This window comes from Dipodomys ordii, unplaced genomic scaffold (assembly GCF_000151885.1).
Source record: "Dipodomys ordii isolate 6190 unplaced genomic scaffold, Dord_2.0 Scaffold56, whole genome shotgun sequence".
In the NCBI taxonomy this organism is placed as follows: Eukaryota; Metazoa; Chordata; class Mammalia; order Rodentia; family Heteromyidae; genus Dipodomys; species Dipodomys ordii.
In genome coordinates, this window is record NW_012267272.1 from 3182512 (window position 1) to 3201983 (window position 19472).

The 19472-nt window shown below is 39.4% G+C and overlaps 1 protein-coding gene across 6 annotated transcripts in view; it reads left to right on the top strand.

Moving 5' to 3' along the window:
• Window positions 1-19472, top strand: part of Cald1 (caldesmon 1) — a 182271-nt gene that overhangs the window by 69681 nt on the left and 93118 nt on the right. For 5 of the 6 annotated variants that reach the window (XM_013021703.1, XM_013021710.1, XM_013021706.1 and 2 more), the window contains exon 3: window positions 13244-13356. In XM_013021703.1, coding sequence (XP_012877157.1) covers window positions 13286-13356 — 71 coding nt within the window. In that variant the 5' untranslated portion in view covers window positions 13244-13285. Of the gene's footprint in view, window positions 1-12450; window positions 12568-13243; window positions 13357-19472 lie in introns of those variants that run through there. The other variant, XM_013021704.1, reaches the window with a different exon arrangement.

A 19472-nucleotide genomic window follows, 5' to 3' on the forward strand; every position in this document is an offset into this window, starting at 1 on the left:
ATTAGCCTTAAGCAAAAAAGCCAATTGAGAACATAAGGTTCTGAATTTAAAACCCTTATATTGTCTCTCTCTCTCTCTCTCTCTCTCTCTCTCTCTCACACACACACACACACACACACACACACACACACACACACACGGACAAATTCTGCCCCATCAACCTACCTGGTAATGACTATTAGTGGTGTATGGTAGTTTCTATATACCTTGGCAATGATTAGGCGAAATACAAACCCTTCAACTTTGAGTGGGAACAAGGCAGATGCATTTGTTCCCTTCTGCTTTGGCGGCCCTTATAGACAGCTGAAATTGAATTGATTTGTGAATTCCATAGCACCCCAAGGGAAATGCTCATTCGTTTACAAGAGGTACAATTCCACAACCTTTTTTTTTTAAATTCCTTTGTATATTTGACAACATTCCCAAAGAAACAAAGTTGAATGCAGGAAAAATATGGCAAGAAAAGAAAAATAATACTCCAAATTCTGAACAACTCTATTTTTAATAGGTTGATCTGTCGGCCAGCTGGCCACAGGGTAGACTACTTGTAATATATACTTTTGATAGGCCACATGTAGTTCTTGGAACTGTTTATATTAGGCTCCAGAAACTTAATTATTCTAAAATTGGCAGGGCTGTCTTTGATTACTTAATGCAAAATTGCTTAGTCATCTTTCTACATAGTGCGGACAGCTTTTGTTTAAGTGCAAAAATATTGAGAAATACAAATGTGCTCCAAAAAAAAGATTTTAGGTCAGGTAGAAAAACAAGGTATCTTCCCCCTCCCCCCAAGTTCTTTAGCAGGTGGCTGCCACATGTTTTAATTTGACAAACTAGGTAACGGTTAGAGTCAAAGTCCTTAATTACAAGTATTTTTCCATTTTCTTCGTGGATTTTGTCAGAAGTGAAACCTGAACATTTTACAAAGTGCAGATTTTCCAGCAAGAGTGTGACAAAAATGCACCATCAGCCATCAGATCGGCTTTTTTGGTTGGGCTGTCAACTCAAGCTGGCTGTTGTAAAGACCCTGTTTTTGACTCCTTTGGTTTGAAATCTGGGTCTCGCCATCTTTGGTTTACTGACTTCCAAAGCCAGTGTAAATGTATATACCTTCAGCAAGGAACTGGGTCGACACAATTGAGTTTCTTCCATATATTTTCAAATCTATATGGTGCCAGAGGTCTCCAAATTTTTCTAATTAATTAATTTTTTTATTTTATTGTAAAGGTGATGTACAGAGGGGTTATAGTTATGTAAGGTAATGAGTACATTTCTTTTTGAACAGTGTTACCCTCTCCCTCATTTTCTCCCGCTCTCCCTCCCTTCCAAGTCCCCTCGCACTCCAAGTTATAAAGTTAATTTTCAACATAATGTCTAGTGAGTATCACTGTTGGATTTGTTGCATTGGTTCATCCTATGTCCAACCATTTCTATGATTCCCCCTCCCTTCCCCAAATCAAATAAACATATAGAAGACAAAGACAAAGAGTACCAAAATCAGAAGCAATGACTACGGGGTAGAGGTCTCCAGTTTTTACCTCTGAAATGCTTATGGCAACCTCACATTCTTCCTCATCTCCAAAGGGAGATGGTGAGAAAAGCCAAAATCCTGGCGGCCAATAGGTAAAGACACCAGGCCTGGGAATGGTAGGTTCTCAAGCAAACATTCAGAGCTGCACCTTATGTTTCTAATTACTGAGCGTGGTTAGAGAACAAAATCAGACAACACTTTTTTTTAAGACTGATGGAAGCATTTAAACAAGCCTTGGATGTCAGTGTTTTTTAATTATGATGGAGGAGTGGCAAGGAATCTCTAAAGGCCATGGAAATTTGAATCCATTCAACCCTGATTCTCCTTTTTTTTAATTTATCATATATCATCTATTTGTTTTCTTTTGCATATCCTGAGACAAACCAGTTCCCTTGCTTACAAACACCTGAAACTCCTCTTCCTGAAGCTAGAATGTTCTTTCCCTCTGGAGGAAAACGACCACAAACAAAAAAGCAGAACTACCATTTTATAACCCTCCCCCTCCCCCGCCCCACCCAGAGGTGGCTATGAATCCACTAGAGATATGGTCTTTTGATAATATCTTGGCCAAGTTGGTCTGATTACCAGTTAAGTCCAATGAATAAGCAATGCCTTGGAAGCCATTCCGATTTAACAAGTGTGAACTTAACAGTAAGTATAAGAATAGTTGCTAAGAACTTTGAGGGGGTAATGAAAGTGAGTAATCACCTCAAGGTGATCTTTTAGAGAAGGTAAGCATGTCCTTAGTAATTAAAATACAGGTAATAAGACTAAGAGCACAAATAGAAACATAATATCAGTATAAATCATGTCAGTAAGTAAGTGGTGCAAAACTCCTAAAGTCTTCTGCTGGTCTTCAACAGGCCCTCACTGCAAAGCATGATAGCTAACACCTGTAAGCCCACCTACATGGGAAACAGAAGTAGGAGGATCACAGTACTAGGCCAATCTCCCACAAAATAAGACCAGCAAGCAAAATTGTTGTTAGGTAAAATACAGTGATCTTGGAACCATGTTTATAATATATATTTTTAACTATGATCTCAATACTGAGCAAGCTGAGGTGGAGGATTTTGAGTCTGAGTCCAGCCTGAGCTATACAATGAGACCCTCTCTCAAACAAAACAAAAATGGAACAAAAATCCATCATTTTTTTGGATATTTTCTTTTTTCTTTTTTTTTATTGTAAAGATACTATACAGAGGGTTACAGTTACATGAGTGAGGTAATGAGTACACTTCCTATTGAACATTGTTACCCCCTCCATTGTTTTCCCCCTACTATCCCTTCCCTCCCTACTTTCCCCAGGTCCTTTTTTTTTTTTATTGTGATTAAGTGATTACATAATTTCCCGAATTTCACAGTATTGTGGGATAATGATGCTCATTTAAAGTCACAAGTTCATTCTAACTTTCCTGGAGCAAATTGTCTATCACAGTCTATAACGTATAACGGTGTACACATACATACAATATATGTGATCAGCAGCATGGGGATATTTAGTAGTGGTTCAACCAGATGAGTGGGAGTTCTTTGTTTCTTAAGTCCTGTTAGTTTTGTCGTATCACCTAACATTTTGGATTTAGCATCCACTTATCAGGGAAACCATGTACCATTGGTCTCTTTGCTTTTGGCTTACCTCGTTCAACATGATTCCTTCTAGCTCCATCCATTTCCCTGCAAATGCCATTATTTTGTCATTTTAATGGCTGCATAATATTCCATTGTGTATAGATACCACAATTTTTGGATCCATTCATCTGTGGTGGGGCATCTGGGTTGTTTCCATATCCTAGCTATTGTGAACAGTGCTGCAATAAACATGGAGGTGCACGTGTCCTTGTATATTGGTTCCTGTTGTTCAGGGTAGATGCCTAGAAGTGGTATGACTGGGTCATAAGGGAGGTCAATCTTTAGCTTTCTAAGGACCCTCCAGACTGCTTTCCAAAGTGGTTGTATAAGTGTACATTCCCACCAGCAGTGTAATAGGGTTCCTCTTTCTCCACATCCCCTCCAGCATTTGTCGTTGGCTGATTTGTGGATGTGGGACATTCTGACTGGGGTAAGGTGGTATCTCAGGGTTGTCTTTATTTGCATTTCCTTCACCACCAGTGATGACGAACATTTCCTCATGTGTTTCTTTGCCATTTTTATTTCTTCATTTGAGAAGTCCCTCTTTAGTTCCCTTGCCCATTTAGTAATTGGTTTGTTAGGTTTGGGAGGGATTAGTTTCTTGAGTTCCCTGTATGTACAGGATGTTAACCCCTTGTCTGATATATTGCTGGTAAATATTTTTTCCCAATTAGTTGGTTGTCTTTCTAGCTTGGTTGCAATAGATTTAGCTGTGCAGAAGCTTTTTATTTTAAGGTAGTCCCATTTGTCGAGTCTCTCTCCAACTTGTGACCCTGGGACTCTGTTCAGGAAGTTCCTTCCTGTGCCTATTAGTTCAAGTGTCTCTCCTACTCTGTCCTGCAGTAGTTTCAGAGATTCAGGTTTAATGTTAAGGTCTTTAATCCATTTTGAGTTGATGTTGGTGCATGGTGATAGGCTGGGGTCCACTTTTAGTTTTCTGCATGTGGCCGCCCAGTTTTCCCAGCACCAGCTGTTGAAGAGGCTGTGTTTCTTCCATTGTATGTCTTTGGCTCCTTTGTCGAATATCAGCTGGCTGTAGGCCTGTGAAAATCCATCATTTTTAAAATCTTCATTTCCAAGTAAATCACTCTCTGAGTCTCGTTACTCAGTTTGAAGTATGATCTTTCTTCAGGCAGTGTCTCCATCTTCTTTTCTTTTCTATTTTTTATTTTTTTGCATTTGCTAAGAATTTTACTTTCTCAGTATCCGAGTGCTTAGTCACCACATTAATCCATCCACAAAATACTCCCACACGGAACAAAGAGGCTGCTAATCCATTCTTGGAGAGGTGGAGCTGTATGATAGCCCACACTTCAATACTTTTTTCCCCATGAGATTAGAAGGTCTAGGAAGACAGACATTCAGAGAACATAGCTTGCATAAACGTGTCTCTAAAAGGCATCCCATGGCTTCACACAACCCAGGAGTGGGATCTTCTCACAGCAGGATTGTCCAGTAGAGCTTTCTTCCATGTTGAAAGCATTCTCTACACTTATACGGGAGCAGGAACCACTAAGTACACATCGCCACCAAGCACTTAAAATGGGACCAGTGAAGCTGAGAAACTGCATTCCCAATTTTAAGTCACTTAAATTATCTCATTGGACAACACAGACTTAGACTATTAAAAATATATTTGTCACACTAACTCTACACAGATGGCCATCTTACCTCTGTCCCAGTGGAAGGGGCAGCCTTCCTCATTGCTGGATAGTTCTGTCAGTGCCAACCCCCGCTTCACACCTGGATTATGTGTGATAATGAGGTGTATGCTTCTGTCCTTCAGACACTCGTATATTTATGCAGATTTTTTTTGCCTTTTTATTTTTTCTGTGCTGAGGGCCAAACTTGAGGCAAGTGGTCTTCCTCTGAACTAAATCCCCAACCCCTGCTACGGGTCTTATCTTTTTTCTGCAACAAGGGTGTACATTTTTCCTCACTTGGACACAGTTGGTGGAGAATTTCCACCTGTTCATATGCCTGCCATTTATTCTTTCCTATGGGTCATGAGCATATCAGGGACACATGCTTTATTTGCTATCAACTAGTTTCTTGCAGTTTAATTCTCTGAGTTCATCAGGGAAAAATAATTCAGCTCTGAGCAAGTGATGGAAGGTATTATTTTCCAAATGTTTACTTCTCTTCACTTTCTTAAGCAAGTTACATGTTTCTTTAGAGATGAATCCCCATATAAATCCTGGTTTCCCACCAATTTGCTGTGGTTCGGGAACCAACATTAAAGTTCTGTATGTCTTAATTAAGTGGACGTATTTCTTCATTCTGCTTGGAAACAAAGTAATGATAACCATAGCATTTTAAGTATATTGAGTACTTCAAATTAAGGCTATGTTATTTATGGTAGCACTTTAAGATATAACTTACAGCCCCTACATATGTTGCCTTCCAAATTTAGATTTCACAAATCTAAATTGTCTAAATTTGGTGCAGAGATACTGCTTTAGGACTGTTATATGTGTCAGTTCTCCCATTCCGCAGATAGAGAAATATAAATAGAGGAAATGTAATTTACTTGTTAACTTGTTCTTAGTGGGACTTTGTGTTTTGGATTGAACTCATTAGGGAAACAAAGAACTTGAGAAAGCAGCACTCCTCAGGCTAATATTGGTTCTCATTTCCATGTGGCTGTTCTTGACAAATGTGTTTCAATGATTACTTGTACCGTGTGTGTGTGTGTGTGTGTGTGTGTGTGTGTGTGTGTGTGTGTGTGTGTGTGTGTGTGTGTGTGTGGCATGCCAGTATGGCGGCTTGAATTCAAGATCTATGTGTTCTCACTTGGCTTTTCAATGAAGGCTGGCTGTACTACTTAAGCTATACCTCCACTTCCAGCTTTTTTGCTGGTTAATTGGAGACAAGAATCTCATGGACTTTTGTGCCTGGACTGGCTTTGAACCATGATCCTTTTATCTCTGCCTCCTGAATTAGGATTACAGGCATGAGCCACCAGCTCCTGGCTGCTTGTATTTTTTTTTTTTAAGTAGCAGAGATTCTTGGGCCAAGATAATGAAGGTTGAGCTAAAGTTAAGCCCAAACTGTACATTACAATCCATTTGTTTATTTGGGTTTTGGGTCCCAAATGAACCATTCAGTTCAGAAAAGAGCAAAGTGGGTTGATAAATTGATATTTTTTTAAAGGACAAAAGTTCATTTTCTACAGCCATAAAGAAAACACTGCCAGATTTACTGTGTAACTACTGCAAATGTGGGTTTATATAACTTTTGAGATTCATATATAATCTAGTACCAAGGCCTTTGATTTATTTTGTAAACACTGATCAGTTAATAAAGTCCAGAGAGATGAATCAGCTTGAATTACATTTTCCATATTTAAAATGGTAAAATCTCATACAAAAATCTAGAGACTCCAGTCAGATGTATGACCCAGTTGTAAGCATTTCAAGAAGACTGTTTCTTGTCACATGTTGCCTTAAGGATAAAAGCATATGAAAGGTAAACTATTAATTTAAAATTTTTTGAATGTTATTTGGAGAGAACTATTGATAAGTATGCTGGCATAAGACAGCAATTATTAATGATCAGGATGAGTTTTGGATGTTCAAGGATGGGAAGACCACTTTTAAGTGAGGGTCTATAGGAAAGCATGAAGGAAATGAAATCTGAGTCAGCAAGAAATGACTGAATAGAATGTGGATAGGGGAGAAGGAGCAAGAACTCGTTCCAAGTGGACAGAATAGAAGGAATAAAAATGAAGGGGTAGAAAGCTATAAAATACATCTGAGAGGTAATGAAATGTGTGTTTTTTTAATGTGGGATGCTATGGCTTGAAGAAAACATCCCACCAACAATGCCCAACTATTTCTATCCATATCTCAGAAAGGTTTGTTCCTGTCTGTTTGCCAAAGGTTTATGGATGAGTACAATTAAAGGACTGATGTAAGTAAAGATAATTAGAAACCAAGATGTGGAATCTACAGAGTGAATGGCACTCAGACATCACCCACTACTGGAAGAAGAGACATATCATTGCATTTTAGTAATAGCCTAGCTGAAATTAACCCAGGTTTTACAACAGACAAAATATGCTTCCTTCTCCCACAAAGCTCCAAATTCTTTTTCTTTTTCTTTTTTTTTTTGTTGGTTTGGGGTCTTGAACTCTGGGCTTGGGTGCTGTCCCTGTGCTCTTCAGCTCAAGGTGAGCACTCTACCACTTGAGCCACAGAACCACTTCTGGTTTTGTAGTGCTTTATGGAGATAAGAGTCTCATGTACTTTCCTTCCTGGGATGGCTTGGGACTGTGATCCTCAAATCTCGACCTCCTAAGTAGCTAGGGTTACAGGCTTGAGCCACCAGTACCTGGCTCAAAGTTCTAAATTCTATGAACTAAACACAAATAGTAGACAATGGTTGTGAATCAGGTTGAAGACAGGCATAACATGTTTGTGTAAAAATTCATCTTTTTCTGTAACAAAATACCTGAGGCTGAATGCTTTATAAAAAACAGAAGTTCGGGGCTGGGAAGGTGGCTCAGTGGTAGAACGCTTGCCTTGCATGCATGAGGCCCTGGGTTCGATTCCTCAGCACCACATAAGCAAAAAGAAAAAAGCCGGCTCAAGTGGTAGAGTGCTAGCCTTGAGCTGAAGAGCTGAGAGACAGTGCCCAGGTCCAGAGTTCAGGCCCCACGACCTGACCCAAAAAACAAAAAAACAAAACAAAACACAAAAACAAAAGTTCATTTAGCTGTTAGTTCTGGAGGCCCAGCAGTATGGCATGGCTATATTTTGGCTATTCTAGAGAAGGCCTCGTGGTGATGACATCCCAGTCACAGGGGTTCTATGTGAGAAGAGGGAGAGAGCACAAGACAGAACGGGAAAGCAGAGGGCAGGAAGGGCCCACTCCTGCTCGTTTCTAACAGCACTATTGAGAGAACTAACCAGCCCTTCTCCTTGTGCCCCAGAACATCAATCCCTTTCAAAGGGCAAGCCTAGCATGGAACTTCCAACCTATTACAAGGCTCCACCTCTTAAAGGTGGAGCCCTTGGAGAACAAAACATATCTAAGCTACAGCAGCCTGATAGACAAAGAAATCAAATTTCTAGGAAAACAAACACCTTTTCTGACTTGTTTCATTTCCAGTGTCATGGCTACTGGAACATAGTAATACCCTGTAAATATTTACTGGAAATCATTGGTATAAATGTTTTTGTGAGGCTTCCTTGAAGTAGTTAATTATGAAATTTACAGTGGATGAAAAATGATGACTGGTTTGAAAGAGCCTCTCTAGTAATGGTTATGAGCACTAGAAGACTTGATTTCCAAGTAATAGGAGAGAAGCATTATGTTGAAGGTGAGGACACTGAGAAATAGAGGAGGAAATTGTGAGATACACAAGACGAAATTTTATTTTTTAGGTCCTAGGACTTGAACTCAGGACCTGAGTGCTGTCACTGAGCTTTTGTTCTCAAGGCTAGCATTCTGCCACACCTCTACATCTAGTTTTTTGGCAGTTCATTGGAAATAGAGACTCACAGACTTTCCTGCCTGGGCTAACTTCAAACCATGATCCTCAGATGTCAGCCTCCTAAGTAGCTAAGATTACAGGAATGAGCTAACAGCACCAGGCAAGAAGACTTTTAAGATATTAAATGTATATAGTGATGCTGTTAACTAGATGACTATCCTGATTTGTAAGACTTACAAAGCACTACTAATAAAAGACACTCAGTAAATATTTGGAAGGCTAATTTAATTGAAATCTCTCATAAATTGGTGGTTTTATTATTTAAATGGCTTGAAACGGAAGGCACAGGTAATTTATAAGACCTTTCCTGTCCAAGCTCTTGTGATCCAAGAATTAAAATGGAGATCAGATCACTGATAACCATCCTCTTAGACCTTCTCTTGGATGCTCTTAATTTAGCCCTGGAATAGAAAACAAGTCCTAGATTAGTCCAAGAATACTATAATCATTTTTGAGTGTATACTTTAAAATGCTGTAAGATAAGGATTGTAATAGCTATCTCACAGGTTTATTATGTAAATAGAATAAAATTACAATTTTAGAAATAGCCCAGTAGAGCTATTAAGCTGTAAAAAGACAAGGAGAAAAACTTTAAATTCATATTGTCACTGAAAGAAGCCAGTCTTAAGAGGCCAGACACATACCATGTGGTTCTGAGTATATAACCTTCTAGAAAAGCCAAAGCTAAAGAAACCTAAGACCAGTGGTTGTCAGGAATTGGGTAGAAGGAGGTGGAATGAAGTGAAGAGAAGGAGCACAGGAGGTTTCTAAGGCAGAGAAGATGTTCTGTAGGATACTGGAATATGTTGTGGACATATGATATTGTATATTCAGTTAAAAAGATGAATTCTGATGTAAACTGTGTTCTTCAGTCTCTAAAAACTCATTGAATTTGAGTTGTTTATAATAAAGCATGTACCCTGCATTATTGCCAAGATGTGAATCATAGGATGCATTGGTTTCTCATGGCTGCTCCAACAACGAGGTAGCCTAGGTGGGGTGTTTTAAAACAAGAATCGTTTATTGTGTCACATTTCTGAAGGTTGGACATATGCAGTCAAATTGTGAACAGACCATGCTCTCTCAGAAGAAACTAGAGAAAGATTTGTGCCATGCCTGTCTCTCAGGGGGGAGCACCTGGTATTATCATGACATTCCCCCTGTATCTTTACAAGCTATTTACTTTGTATTTCTTTTGGTATTACATTTCCCTCCTATTATTATGACAGTTTTTTTTATCGAACTAGGATCTATCCTCACAATCTCATCCTAACTCCTCTCTCTCTCTCTCTCTCTCTGCGTGTGTGTGTGTGTATGTAATGATTTGAATAAGGTCATATTTTGAGATATGGTTAGACCTTAATTTTTTTTGAAGGAAGGAACAAATTAACCTAATTTTATGAGAAAAGTAAATAGGATAGGGGAGGGAGATGTATAAGGGAACTGTAGTTTCTGTTCAGTTTCTCTATGTCTAAGAAACAATCTTAAAAAGTCTCAGTTACAAAAAAAATTAAGTTTAAAAGATGGTTGGTCCATCACACAGTACATCTTCAGTTTTTGTTACTTTTAGAGGCTATATTAATTTATTCCGTGTCTATGACACAACTAGTTTTATTCTTTTTTTTTTTACATTTTTATTAGCATCAATTAGTATTGCAAGGGGGTTCACTTTAACATATTCCTATATGCATATAAGGTACCTTGACTAGACCCGGGCCTACTCACTCTCCCACACATGAATGCATACTTCTCTTCACGTGAATTTCTCTTCCTTGCTACTCTGCTCATTTGTGACACCCAAGAGCTTCCTGGGTATAGAGTCTCTCTGTCTTGACATTTTATCACTTCATTGGTTGGGAGTTTGTTTCCTAACCAATTTTGCTGGAAAGAATTCATCCCTGACTGGAGGTAGGGGAGGAAATGAAGGATTACCAACTGGGGACATGTAAGCTGCTGCTCTTAAAAGAGGGAGGAAAATCACTTACAGCTCTACCCAGACATGGCTCCTCTTACATAGAAACAGTGCCAGAAAAAAGGGGTTATATAAAGATATCTTGATTTCAGACCAATCAAGAGCCAATTTCACAAACATATACACCTTCTCTGCCCCTTCTGCAAGACACACACACGTGCACACACACACACACACACACACACACACCAAGGAGATGCAGATGTGCACAGATGTGTTTTACTTTCTCTCCACCTTCAGCTATACCCACCTGATAGCCACAGAGCATAGCTCCACAAACACAGGTCTACAGAGCTAAGTTGCATAGAATTCCATTCTCTCCCATTTCCTTTTTCTTTCTTCCTTGGTATCTCCACATGCACATTCAACAGATAGTTTTTCCATGTTTAGAAAATGAAAAATAGGGCTGGGTGCTGGGGGACTCATGCCTTTAATCCTAGCTTCTCAGGAGGCAGAGATCTGAGGATCATGGCTCAACACCAGCCCACAAAGGAAAATTCATGAGACTTTTATCTCCAATTAACCACCAGAAAAAACGAAGTGGGGCTATAGCTCAAAGTGGTAGAGCAAAAGAGCTCAGGACAGTGCCTAGGCCCTGAGTTCAAACCCCATGGTTGACGAAAAAGAGAAAGAAAATGAAAAATAGGCCAAAGTAAGAAATGAAAACCAAGGAACAGGAGGATCAAATGGGTAGTAGAATTTGTGTGGATAGAGAGCCAATGAGAATGGGAAAAGTGACTGCACTATGTTCCTGGGTGGATAGGCTGCCTGTGGCAGGCTGGTACATCTTGGGCAGCATTGTTGGTGCTATTCCTTCATCGTCCCTTATCACCTGCAGCAGATATATAGGTGTAGCTGGAGTTGATCAGTAGTCAGAACACCTTGTTTATCTTGGATGAAGCAGGAAGAATTTTGAGCATGCTCACCAGGCTACTAGGCCACATTCAGACATAAAATAATTTGTATCTAGACAGCTCTCTCTGTTGTTGTCACTATAGTTACTCAAGAAAAGAGTTTGCTGCCTCACTGTACCAGCAAGCTCTCCCTTGCAACTTGTCCCCTAGCTGCCTCAGAACTGGCAGAACAGGAGCTCATGCCCAAATCCTGTAGCTTGAGGGTCCCTGGTGAGGCTCTCTCCCCGCATTTTAAAACACACATGAAAAAGAACTCTTTCTCCCTTGTTAGCACAGTCTTAAGAAGTACTCAGAATGAAAGAAAAATCTTACATTTAAAAAAAAATCCCAAACCCCAAATTTGAATTTCTAAAGATTTGGAAGCGGAGTAAATAATACCCTAGAAGAGGGAGGTAGGGGGAAAAAACATCTAACCTTGTATCATTTTGTTTTTATTGGCTAAGGGTTTTATTTTTTTGTTGTTTGTGGGGTTTTTTATTATTTTTTTAAGAGGAGAAAGAAGCTCTTGAAAATAAAAGAATTTGGCAATTTATGGAAAAAAGTTTGTGAACTTGGTTTCAGAATCTAAGTTTTGCTCACTCCCCCTCCACCAAACACACACACACACACACAGATGCCATTGCATGATGATTTGGGGCTTTTACTCTGCCTGATTTTCTTATGCTGGGCAAATAGTTCATTTCATGTCCATAGGAAGGGCTGGAAAGTATTTTGCGATGTGAGTGCAGCAGAGCCTAGGATTCCAGAGGAAGTGGAGGCCTCCCTCTCCACACAGGAAACAATCTTCAAGCAGGCCTTAAATGCCAGATTCCAGGCCGAGTTTAACTAACCACTGACAGCTCTGTAAACAAAGCGAGGAGAGTCTGCTTCCCCTTTCCTGGTAGTCATTTTAGGTTTGGGGGGCTGCAGGGAAATTCTGGAATACTTGATTCCATGGCACAAAAACGCAAGGGAAGAAGGCTCCTCATTTGAAAAGCTGGAAAGAGAAGATCTTTCTGGAATTAAAGCCATCACAAAGGAGGTAGGAAAGGGTAAAGAAAAAAAATTTACTGATTGGATTATATCTGAGAAAGAGCTGGGTTTTTTGTTTTTGTTTTTTTTCTGCTCTGAAGACAATTTGGTCACAATGAAACTGCTTTTGAAAATGCTGCTTCATGGTACAATTTAGTCACAGTCTCATGGCTTAGGCTGTTATTAAAAACCTGATGGTAATACTTGTTAAAATATCCAAATGATGCCTACATGCCATATCAGTTTATGTCTCTGTTACTTTTCTTAGTGACCTCGCATCCCTTTCTTGCAATCCTTCTCATTTCCTATTTCTATTTTTCTTTCTTTGCTTTTTTCCCCCTAACTTTCGTCTGGGGTTCCCCAAGTTACAAAGAACAAAGTCTGTCAGTAGTTCTCAAGGCAGTCTACCAGTATATCTGACTCCTGGGTTTTTTTTTTTACTTTTTCGAATTGTTTTCTTTTCAAGGTTATCCTAGGATCTTGCTTTCTCCTATAGTTTTTAGGAAAAAGACTAAACTTAACACTGCTTAGGAGTCAGAAACTGATCACTAGCTACCTGATCAGACTTGGAAGGAATTTTTCTTAAGAGTAAAGAAAAGCTGGAGGGGGTGGAGACAGGGAAGGAGGAACCAGTGCTGCTTGAGGCTGCCTCATGTAGGATGCTTACTCCACCTCCTCTTCTTTAGATCCAGCCATTTCCTGGGCTTTTCTAAACCTGAAACCTCACCATGGATGATTTTGAACGTCGCAGAGAACTCAGGAGGCAAAAGAGGGAGGAGATGCGTCTGGAAGCCGAAAGGTAAAGCTCCAAGTTGGTCCCTGCTTGTGTTTTATTATGAACAATGCTGGTTTCAGGCCTCAAAAGACTCTTTCCTCTGAAGGGCATATTGCATGTCAATTGGTAAACGTACATATAGAAAGCTTCCCTGATTGTTGAGATTATAAATATTGCCAGAAGAAAGAGAGAGAGAGAGAGGAAAGAAAGAGGAAAGGAAAAGAAAATAGAGAAAAACATAAAAAGAAAGAAAAAAGAGGGTCAAACAGTTGCTTTCAATCCATGCTTTCCACAGTAGAATTTTTTAATGACAAAGGTAACGTGTGAATTGAGCCTTGAAAATGCGCTCATAATATTGAAATGATAGAGAGATGCCAGATATTGCTGAATATTGGAAATGAATCTTCAATCTAAAAACTAAAGACAAAAAGTCCCTGGTGAAGCTGTGGCAAGGGTTCCTTATTGAAGGTCATAGGAGCCCTATCATCTCCCTGGTAAAGGCTGATGGACAGCGGGCTGCATCGCTGGAGCAGCTGTGGGTGTGGCTGAAGTCACCATGCTGTGTGAGGCCACTGTAGCTAGTGGTGACTTTAAAAGCAGGCTGGGAAATAAAAACATTGACGTATGAAGCACAGGCCATAAATGTGTGTGTGGACATTTTAGGCCTCAGAGCAAAGGACAGTAGCATTTAATGTGCCTAGAATCCAATGCTCTTCTGAGAAAGCTGATCAGGAATTCAGAATAAGAAACTATGCTCTTAAAATCAAGTCAGCTTTGCCTCCCAGAAATCCCAGGGAGAAAGCAACAAAATCACTGCCAGAAAAGAAAAGAAATATTCTCATTACCTTACTTATGTAATTGTAACCCCTCTGTGCATCACCTTTATGATAAAATTTTTAAAATATTATTTTAAAACTTAAAAAATAGATAGTCCTTTCCTTCATGATGCTGAAGAGAGCAATTGCACCTCTAATGCAGATTTTTAATTAAGAAGGCAAAAAACCTCAAACCACCCAGTCTCTGAGTTTAAGCCTCAGCGCACGCATGCACGTGCACACACACAAATGCACAAATCCTGATGCAAGAAACCTGTTGAATGCTTAGGGAAAAGAGTTGGTGTTACATATCTTGGGTGTAACAAAAGATCTGTGGGATGTAAGTATGTTGAAAAAGTTATGATTAGTGAACTAAAATCTAGAGACTCAGCACTGATCGAATTAGGCCTAGATCAAGGCAGTGGCTATGGAAATTAAGAGCTTACAGATGAGAGAGAGACAGTGAGAGAGAGAAACAGAGACAGAGAGAGAGACAAAGAGAGGGAGAGAGGGAGGGAGGGAGGGAGTGTGTGTTCGCAAACCTTCTAGGAGAGAGAAAATTTCAAAAGATTGTTAAGTCTGAAGAGCTGGAAGGAAGATTTCTGCATTGCTCCACCTGGGAGAATTGGAAAAGACTATTCTTGGGTGACCATAAGACTTACGTTTAATTTCAGGTATAAATCACACCCAAAGGGAGATTTTTTTCCTAAGTATTTTAAGATAAGAAAATTTCATCTTGGCTTCTTAAGAATGAATGAATAATTATTAGAGAAGTCATTTGGGATAAATAACATAGGATAGTAACGATGCAGAAACCAAAGGTGATATTTCAAGAAAGCAAATATTCAACGAATAAGAGGTCATGAAGGGGTAATGGAATGGGACCATCAAAGGAGACAAAATGGCAGGGCGATGGAAATGACTGACGAAGGAGAACCTGAGGCCAGGGGTTAAGTGGGTATCCAAGGTTTGTAGATAATGCCTGGGCCTAAGAGAGCACATCTATAGTCTTTACAATGCAGTATTATTGGGCCTTGGGTTTTCTAGCAAACATTGATTAAGCAGCAACCAGATCTCTGTGACTGTGCAGTGGCTGGAAGAAAATGTGCTGATAACTAGATATTATCTGGTGACGTGGTAGTGTAGTGTGTAGTGTAGTGTGGTCAGGAAATGGGTCAGGTAAGGGCAAGGCAGATCTAAGGAGCTAGGTTACAGCTCAGGAGGAGAGATGTGGCCATTAGGTATCAAGCTAGATTGCATTTTCCATTTCTTCGCTTTCTATATGGAGAGACAGGGAATCATATAAGAGGAATGGTAAAACTGACTGGAACCATGCTGAGATGGAGAGAAAGGATCAGATTTCCTCAGGTTCAAGACTTCACCTAAGAATTATCTACCCACCTACCTGATTGGTTTCTTCCAGGGATGTGTGTGTGGTGGAGTGGGGGGTGGGGGGAGAGGTATGTAAAGATGCCTTATTTTATCTTTTATTTATTTATTTATCTTTTATTTATTTATTTTTGGTCTGTTGTGGGGCCTGAACTCTGGGCCTGGGTGCTGTCCCTCAGCTCTTTAGCTCAAGGCCAGCGCTCTACCACTTGAGCCACAGCTCCACTTCCGGCTTTTTCTGCTTATGTGGTGCTGAGGACTCAACCCCAGGGCCTCATTCATGGAAGGCAAGTGCTCTACCACTGAGCCACCTTCCCAGCCCCTGTCTTCTTTCAATGTTAGTCTTAAAACATATGTATACAGTAAAGCTTAGTTAAGAATGCTTAATGACATACATTTAGCCTCACCTCATCTAACTGAGACTTCTATCTGTATTATGGCCTTGTTATATTCCTTCTCTCTTCTCTCCCCATCCCCCCCAGAAAGAGATGTTCTTATATTTTTTCCCACTAAGTTTACGTTTTCATGTTTCAAGATAAACCTTTTCATTCTGCTATATAAGATTTGGTAAGTTCCTATGCACCCTTCAAAAGACTTAAAAAAAAAAACTGATGTTATGGGAATGATGAAGGTCAGGCTTTATAGCCCAGCCAACTTTCCTGGGAAGGCACAGGGTGTGTCCAGGAAACAGATGGCCACAACCAGAAATCCAGAGCCATCTAAATCCAGGTTCTGATCTGAACACAAAGGGCATTTGTCCCTCCTCCTTTAGCTCTGGACCTTGGCTTCCTCTTTTGTCACAGGAGTGGGTGTTTTCTTTCACAAGGGGATCAGTGGGATGATTTTTGTTTCCATTTGTTTATCTCCTTTTTTTTTTCAACGATCATATATTAGTTTACTTGAAATCAAATAAACAGTAAGACAATTTTCCATTTTGGAAAAAATAACACTATAACCCTACACAGTATATGTAGGGCCAGACTGGAAAATAATTTCCTATTGAGTATAGAAAATGAAAAGAAAAAAAACTCATTCCAGATCTAGAATGATAGTGGAACTAACTAGAGAAAATAGAGTGGTTCCACCATTTGAAGGCACAGATCCACTCACCCATTCTCAACATAGTTTTACTGAACATCTCTTTAGCTCCAACTTCCATTGGGGGCACTTAGGATAGATCAGCAGACTAATAATTAGGAAGAATGTACTTTATATTTTCAAAATATATAAAACCAAGTAATTAACAGAAAGCTTTTTTTTTTGTCTTTGTCAGTTGTGGGGCTTGAACTCAAGACCTGAGAACTGAGCTTTTTTGTTCAAGGCTAGTGTTCTACCACTTTGAGCTACAGAGCCATTTCTAGTTTTCTGGTGGTTAATTGCAGATGAGTCTCACAGACTTTCTTACCCGGGCAGGCTTTGGACTGCAGTCCTCAGATCTCAGCCTCCTGAGTAGCTAGGATGGCAGGTATGAGCCCCAAGTGCCTGGCCAGAAAACTTTATTTTTATGATCACAAATATCATGTATTCCCTGATACTAGTTCACCCATTAAAGAGGACTTCCAATATTTGTGTGCTATACCCCTGTGTCCCTAGACCACCACAGAGAAGTCCATTGACTTTCTTTATCCACAAGAAATACCACATTGTTTCAATTTGATGTTATCGAAGTTGGTGTAGGTATAATTCTGCTTTGCAATAATAATTTAAAACATATACTCTTGCCAGATGTCTTAGCCAAAAATAAAAATGAGCCACATTCTTAGATATTTTATTCCTTAGAAATAAATGATGTTGTTGTTGTTTTGAAAAAGAGCAAGTAAAAAGCTAATGGCAGACTTTGTGCTATGTTGCTTTTTGTATGCCCGGACTAGCACTTATTTACTGCTGTGTACATCCCTCAATTCAGAGCTAGTCAATCAGTTCATTTCAAATAATTTTGTATTCCAGTAACCGTGACAACAAACCTACTTCAGTGAGAACATCCTTTCCTTCTGTGTCTTACGATCCTGTACAAATTTCATTATTCACCTGTCCTGGCCCTTCAGGTAGCTTTTCAATCAAAACTTTCTATTCATATATATATATATATATATTTGATAGTCAATATCTATCTATCTATATATATATACATATATATATTTGATAGTCAATATCTATATAATTTCTATAGATAAATATGGATATTAAATACATATACAATACAAGATCCTACACTGAACTATAAAGACCAGTGGTCATTGGTAGAGACAGTGGGCCATCTCCTAGATGGATTAATAATTGTAGTATAATCTTTACCAAAAGAGGAAGAAAAATACATCAGTAGGCAGAAGGGAATATGTGGTCATCACTGAAAATTCTTTTTTTTGGGGGTGGCGGGGTGGCGGGCAGAGGGTCTGTCATGGGGCTTGAAATCAGGGCTCTCTTTGTGCTCAAGGCTAGTATTCTACCACTTTGAGCCAAAGCACCACTTCTGGTTTTCTGGTGGCTAATTGGACATAAGAGTCTCATGACTTTCCTGCCTGGGCTGGCTTTGAAGCATGATCTTCAGATCTCAGCCTCCTGAGTAATTAGTGATTTTTATTTTTATTTATATATATTTTTTGTCAGTCGTGGGGCCTGAACTCTGGGCCTGGGCGCTGTCCCTCAGCTCTTCAGCTCAAGTCTAGTGCTCTACCACTTGAGCCACAATGCCACTGCCAGCTATATCTGCTTATGTGGTTCTAAGGAATCGAACCCAGGGCCTCATGCATGCAAGGCAAGCATTCTACTGCTGAGCCACCTTCCCAGCCCTAGTGAAAATTCTTAATGTTTTATTTCTAAACAAAGATACTGTCCACATCTCAAATCAAACTACTGTTAATTAATGACCTATTTGAGCAAATATGTATAAAAAATTTAATTTTGCTGCTTTTATTTTCCACCAATCTTGTGGGGGAGAGAAAACGTTGCATAGATACATTTGTTTTCCTTCCTTGGTTCTGTCTTTTGTTGCAAATTCTCCTACTCCTTTGGTTCTGTATTCTTCATATATTTCCCCCACATGCTCATGCAACTCTTGAACACTTGATTCATTGCTCTTCCTCTTTGTACTTCCAAACTCTGTCCTCTGTGTGCAGATGCATTTGTATCCTCATGGAGCACATAAAGACAGAAGGATACAGACATTTTCAAAGAGGTCAGATCTGTCTTACTTCCTATTTAACAAGTAGAGAATAGCTGTAGGCTTTTACTAAGGCATCTAGTAAAGGGACAGCTGTGACATCATTACGTATGTCCATATGGCATATATATGTTAATATAAATGAAGCAATGCCAAGAGAGGTATGAAAGTAAGTATAACTCAGCAGCTACAGACATAGGATTGTGGTATCCAGTCTCAGGTCTGCCACTTACTATTAGTCATCTGGCCTCCTGCAAAACAAAAGTATCCATCTCCCTGAGTTTTGTGGAGATTAAAAAAAAGAGAGAGACTACATGAAGGCAATAACACAGTGCTGACCACCTAATAGACATTTAATAAACAGTACTGTTAATTATTACCTAATTGATTTCTCTGCCATAAACAATGAAAAAGCAGAAAATTTTAAATTATCTTTTTATCTAGGTAATAATAGCTCATGCTTGTAATCCTAGCTATCCAGGATGCTGAGATTTAAGAATTCCAATTTGAAGCAAGCCTAGGCAGAAAAAAAAAATCCGCAAGACTCATCTCCAATTAACCAGCAAAAAGCCAGAAGTGATGGTATGGTTCTAGTGGTAGAGCAGCAGCCTTGAAAAAAAAAACTAAGCACAGTGCAAGATACTGAGTTTCAACCCCAGTATCAGCACACACATACTCACACTAGATAGATAGATAGATAGATAGATAGATAGATAGATAGATAGATAGATAGATAGATAGATAGATAGATAGATAGATAGATAGATAGATAGATA